A 5,974-nucleotide genomic window follows, 5' to 3' on the forward strand; every position below is an offset into this window, starting at 1 on the left:
AGCTTTGAAAGCGGTTCTGTAGGGCGGCACCTAGCCACGGTTGCTCCTCCTAGCCTCTCAGGGGCTCCTGTGACTTCAGAGGCTAAGTGACTTGCCCCAGTCACACAGCAGCAGTCTGACAGGCTGTCAGGGAACTAGGGACCACTAAGGGCCAGAGAGGAGAGAGCGAGCACTTTACTCGCTAGCCTGCAAGGCTGTGGCACTGGGGTGACGTGAAGATCCAGGGCCCCAGCCCCTGAGCTCTGGTGCCCTTTGCCCCACCCTGGCCTGGGGCGGGGGAGAGCGAGAGCGAGCGCGTCGGAGTGGGGGCTCCCCAGCTGCAGAGTAGAAAGTGGTTAGGAAAACCTTGCCCATACCTCCCGGCAGAGGAATGAAAGAGGGCGAGCTCGGGCAGGGTCCAGGCCCTGCGCGGTGATACCGGCACTCGCGCGCGTTCTTTAAACGCCCAGACCAGGAGCTAAGCGCGCGGGCTAGGGCGGGGTTGGGTCGGGGTCTGGTCACATGACCTGGGCAGAGTGGCTCGAGGCCCCCACCGCACCGGTGGGCGGCCCCCACAACGCGTGGTCGACCTTCATTGGCCAGTTGTGTGGCCAATAGAAATCGGCCATCTGGGAACCCTGCGTTCCGAGGCACAGCCTAACCTGCTCAGACCACAAGGGTCCAATGGAAAGTCAGGGCCGTGGCCGCAGGCCAATGATAAGGTGCAGAGGGCGGGACAAGAGGCCGGGCCAGGTTGGTTTGAGGGGCGGTAGGGTATAAAAGGGCGCGGCCGGCAGTAGCGTCTGTCCCTACTGCAGAGCCGCCGCTGGAGGAGAGGTTTAAAGGGCCCGCGCGCCGCCGCCCCCTCGGCCCGCCATGCTGCTACCCGTGCCGCTGCTGCTCGGCCTTCTCGGCCTGGCCGCTGCCGAACCCGCCATCTACTTCAAGGAGCAGTTTCTGGACGGAGGTAAGGCGTGGTCCCGTCTCGAGGCCGTCCCAACGATGAGGGCGGCCCCTCAGCCTAGATCTGCGTTGTCCCCCTGTAATTTCTGCTTAGAGGACCAATATGATGGCCTCTGGGGACGAGAGCCGCAGGCGAGCCTCCCTTCCATGTCCCTGGGGAGCGTCGAGGGTGCAGCGGACTCCTGCGGCAGGAGTTAGGATTCGCTGGAGGAGCCCTTAAGCCATCGAAGGTGTCAAACTAGAGGATGGGGTGGGGTCAGTCAAGGGGTATCTGTTTCCCAGTCCTCAGCAATTTGAGGCCACTGGCAGATAATTCGGTGGGGAGAGATCAGTACGGCCGCACTGACCTGCCCCTTTGATCCCCTAGACGGGTGGACCGACCGCTGGATCGAATCCAAACACAAGTCAGATTTTGGTAAATTTGTCCTCAGTTCCGGCAAGTTCTACGGTGACCAGGAGAAGGATAAAGGTAAGGGCCTGAGGCGGGTGGGTGTTCGGATTCAGGAGGACTTCCTGGAGGAAGCCCTGTACATACACAGCCTGGGTATCCCCACCAGCAGGGCAGGGGGGAGGAAGGGGCAGTCCTCTGTGTCTCCAATGCTTAGGAGCCCCGGAGGTTGGGGCTGAGCCATGACCTCACTGTGGTCTCCTGCTAGGGCTGCAGACAAGCCAGGATGCCCGCTTTTACGCTTTGTCGGCCAGATTTGAGCCCTTCAGCAACAAGGGCCAGACACTGGTGGTGCAGTTCACCGTGAAACACGAGCAAAACATCGACTGTGGGGGTGGCTACGTGAAGCTCTTTCCAGATGGTCTGGACCAGACCGACATGCATGGAGACTCTGAATACAACATCATGTTCGGTGAGGGGCCCCGCCCTGGTGCTGACCTTTGATTCGTTAGAGGGAGACTGAAATCTCAGGGGTTCCTTAAAACCCCGGACAGGTAGTTTTGAGAACACAAAAAGTACTTATGTAGTTAAGGCTTGTCTTTGCAAGGAAGGCTGAGAACGTTGCATTGTTATTGTTGGTCTGAAACTGTTAGTTTATGGGATTTTCTGTAGCTATTTCCTGATATTACCAGTGAGGGCATTAAATTCTAGAGCTGGTTTTTGTTTTTTTGGTTTTTTTTTTCCTTTTTAAAAGGGTCCACCTTTAGCTCCTTAGAACCAATTGGGGTCTGATTCCTGTCCTGTGACCCTTTACAGACTTGAATTTAAGAACCAAGTCTTCCTGGGCGCCTGGGTGGCTCAGTTGGTTGAGCGACTGCCTTCGGCTCAGGTCATGATCCTGGAGTCCCAGGATCGAGTCCCGCATCGGGCTCCCTGCTCAGCGGGGAGTCTGCTTCTCCCTCTGACCCTCCTCCCTCTCATGCTGTCTGTCTCTCATTCTCTCTCTCTCAAATAAATAAATAAAATCTTAAAAAAAAAAAAAAAAAAAAAGAACCAAGTCTTCCTTTGTGAAGGGGAGCTTTGCAATGGCAGGCAGCTTCTTGCTCTAACTGAATCTGCTTTTCACCTAGGCCCCGATATCTGTGGCCCCGGCACCAAGAAGGTTCACGTCATCTTCAACTACAAGGGCAAGAACGTGCTGATCAACAAGGACATTCGTTGCAAGGTGTGACTGGGGGTGGTGACAAATGGCTGATAGGGGAGTCTCAGAGGCCAGCCTGGTGGGTGGGGCCACTCATCTCCCACCCTCTTCAGGATGATGAATTCACACATCTGTATACCCTGATTGTCCGGCCGGATAACACCTATGAGGTGAAGATTGACAACAGCCAGGTGGAATCAGGCTCCTTGGAGGATGATTGGGACTTCCTCCCTCCCAAGAAGATAAAGGATCCTGATGCTTCGAAGCCTGAAGACTGGGATGAGCGGGCCAAGATTGATGACCCCACAGACTCTAAGCCTGAGGTTGGTGCTTGGGCAGAGGCTCCCCACATGGAGGGTGCAGAAGGACAGCTGGGTTGCCTGACCTTTTTGTGTACCCTCAGGACTGGGACAAGCCTGAGCACATCCCTGACCCCGATGCCAAAAAGCCAGAGGACTGGGATGAAGAGATGGATGGAGAGTGGGAACCACCTGTGATTCAGAACCCTGAGTACAAGGTGAGCCTGGGGCTCTGAGCAGGGTGGGGGGTGCACAGTGGGGAGCACACTGACCTCCACTCAACTACTGGTTCCCTTCCCCTTCTGCAGGGCGAGTGGAAGCCCCGGCAGATCGACAACCCAGATTACAAGGGCACTTGGATCCACCCAGAGATTGACAACCCTGAGTACTCCCCTGATAGCAACATCTATGCCTATGAAAACTTTGCTGTTCTGGGCTTAGATCTCTGGCAGGTGAGACATAGAGGGGATTCCTGGAGTACTTCAAATGTTCAGGGTCATCTAGGAAGAGAAAGGGGTAGTAGCATTCAACCCCAGGCAGATCTGAGCCCAAACTGGTGCTTTTCCTGAAGAATTTCCTGGTCTGTGTTCATGGAGTTCTCCCAGCACCCACTTTGAGGTTTTGCTTATTATGTGCCAGATACTTTTCTAATAAGTTCCTTTATGCAAACAAACGTATTTAACTGCCCTTAACAGCTAGAAGTTGGTTAGATAACCTTGTTAGAAAATTAGTTTTAGGGGTACTTGTTTGACTCGGTAGAGTATGCAAATTTTGATCTCACAGGCATGAGTTCAAGCCCCACATTGGGAGTAGAGCCTACTGGAAAAAAAAAAAAAATAATGTAACTACTAGAAAAAATTAAAAAAAAAAATTCCATTTCGGAGGAACCTAATTTTAGTTTTATTCACTGATAAACATTTTCTGCCTAGAATGGTGCCTCGCATGTAGTGGGTACTAGGAAAATATTTGAAGAGACCGAGAGAGACCCTATTTTACAGATGAAGAAATCAAAGGGCATTGTGTAGTTGTCATGGGAACATTGGGGGGGGGGCTTGTCCAAGGCCAGGGACATCTGATGTCCACTCTGACCACCTCTCCATCCATCCTCCTGCCCCCAGGTCAAGTCTGGCACCATCTTTGACAACTTCCTCATCACCAACGATGAGGCATATGCAGAGGAGTTTGGAAACGAGACCTGGGGTGTCACAAAGGTGGGACCAGGGTCTGGTCCTGGGCTTGGTGGGTAGGCAGGTGTGGTGGGTGGGGGCCAGTCCCTGAGGTGTGTGGTCTGTGTGCAGGCGGCCGAAAAGCAGATGAAGGACAAGCAGGACGAGGAGCAGAGGCTAAAGGAGGAGGAGGAGGACAAGAAGCGCAAGGAAGAGGAGGAGGCAGACAAGGACGATGAGGAAGACAAGGACGAAGATGAGGAGGACGAGGATGACAAGGAGGAAGAGGAGGAGGAAGATGCTGCCGCTGGCCAGGCCAAGGATGAGCTGTAGGGGCCATGCCACTGCCTCTAGGGCTGGACTGAGGCCTGAGCGCTCCCGCCGCAGAGCCGGCTGCGCCAAATAATGTCTCTATGAGACTGGAGAACTTTTCATTTTTTTCCAGGCGGGTTCTGATTTGGGGTGGATTTTGGTTTTGTTTCCTCCCCTCCTTTTTTTTTTTTTTTTTTCTAAACTGGTGTTTTGTCTTTGATTCTCTTTTAGTCCTTATTCCTGACCACCTCTTTCTTGATTGACATCTTTGCCTTCCTCTGTCCCTTTTTCTCCCCAGATCCCTTAGTTCCCCTCCAACCTGAGGGGGCAGGGGAGTGTGGAAGAGAAGCCCCAGGCCCAAGATTCCATCTGCTTTCCTTCCTGGATCCCAGAGGGGGGCCGGAGAAGAGGGTGGCATCCCCAGCCCCCAGCACTGAGGAAGAAGAGGGCTCCTAGGGCCTGAGCTCTGACCCCCACCCACCACCTCCCTTTTTCCCCTGCTCCCAGGACTGGGCCACTTCTGGGTGGGGCAGTGGGTTCCAGCTTGGCTCACACTGAGAATGTAAGAACTACAAACGAAATTTCTATTAAATTAAGTTTTGTGTCTTCCTCCTGTGTCTCCTTCTGGGGGAGGTGACTCTCGAGTAAGGCTCATTTTCCAGCGGCTAAAGTGTTGGTTGAATGTCTCATAAGGTTCCAGGGCCTGTTGTTTACCCCCACAACCTCAAACCAGTGAGAGAAGAGTGATGGTTCTAAGTGCCATTACAAATACTCTTTATATTAACTCATTGAGTCTTTGCACCAAACTGGTGAGTTTTGTTTCTAGTTCCTGTTCAGTTTGATGAGGAGGTTGAGCTCCTGAATTTAAGGAGTAGGGCAGGGCTCTGAACCCACACGGTGGCACCATTTCATGCCATCCATTTTACACTCAACCATATCTACCTCTTAACTGTTAATGAGCAAGATTACATAGAACGATTGGACCATTTTAAACGTTTCCATTTTTTTTTTTTAAGATATTATTTGACAGAGACTGTGAGCAGGGAACACAAGCAGGGGGAATGTGAGAGGGAGAAGCAGGCCTCCTGCCGAGCAGGGAGCCCGATGCGGGGCTCGATCCCAGAACTCCGGGATCATGACCCAAGCTAAAGGCAGACATTTAACGACTGAGCCACCCAGGTGCCCCTAAACTTTTTTTAATACTAGTCCGTATTAGAAGCTATTCCTTCTATAATAACATAGGCACAGAGATGGTAAATAGCACTGTTGGTGGTCTTTGAATTCTTAGAGGGAAAGAGATGGCCCCAAGGAGGGTGCAGAGATGATAGACCAACAAGGTCTAGGGCCCCTGAGGCTTAGCCCATCTCTTGGGGTCCATGAGGCTGCCCCTGAAGTTCAGTAGGTGGTCTGGAGCTCATATCCCTTGTTGCAGGAGAGAGGCAAGAAGCCCTCAACAGCCTGGCCTGTGGTGGAAACGTCTAGGCTCTGCCTGCGCTGAAGGGAAACAACAGGACCCTGGTTACAGTTGGGCAATGGGTGAGGTGTCAGGTAACTGCCTGGTTCTGGGCTTGAGTTGAGTGCTTGAATGGAAACTAAAGAGCAGGTTTGGAGGCAGGTAATGGTCAGTTCAGGATGGGAGGACCACCACCCAGTAACTGGGAGATAC

At 53.0% G+C, this 5,974-nt stretch overlaps 1 protein-coding gene across 1 annotated transcript; it reads left to right on the forward strand.

The window, feature by feature from the left end:
• The first annotated feature begins 774 nt into the window (after positions 1-774).
• On the forward strand, positions 775-4,917 carry CALR (calreticulin). The gene is made up of 9 exons (XM_006730555.3): positions 775-946; positions 1,310-1,411; positions 1,599-1,802; positions 2,461-2,555; positions 2,645-2,854; positions 2,935-3,048; positions 3,139-3,282; positions 3,949-4,041; positions 4,129-4,917. Exons 1-9 carry the CDS (start codon positions 856-858, stop codon positions 4,327-4,329), a joined length of 1,254 nt encoding a protein of 417 aa, XP_006730618.1. The 5' UTR covers positions 775-855; the 3' UTR covers positions 4,330-4,917.
• Positions 4,918-5,974: the final 1,057 nt, after the last annotated feature.

The sequence above is a fragment of the Leptonychotes weddellii genome, chromosome 1 (assembly GCF_054177405.1).
Source record: "Leptonychotes weddellii isolate Sample4059 chromosome 1, ASM5417740v2, whole genome shotgun sequence".
NCBI classification, from domain to species: Eukaryota; Metazoa; Chordata; class Mammalia; order Carnivora; family Phocidae; genus Leptonychotes; species Leptonychotes weddellii.

Excerpts from the sequence above, each read along its gene's own strand:
- CALR (XM_006730555.3), top strand. The coding sequence starts at position 856 with ATGCTGCTACCCGTGCCGCTGCTGCTCGGCCTTCTCGGCCTGGCCGCT. Across the intron at positions 1,412-1,598 it reads TGACCAGGAGAAGGATAAAG|GGCTGCAGACAAGCCAGGAT; the intron begins GTAAGGGCCTGA and ends GTCTCCTGCTAG. Across the intron at positions 3,049-3,138 it reads TTCAGAACCCTGAGTACAAG|GGCGAGTGGAAGCCCCGGCA; the intron begins GTGAGCCTGGGG and ends CCCCTTCTGCAG.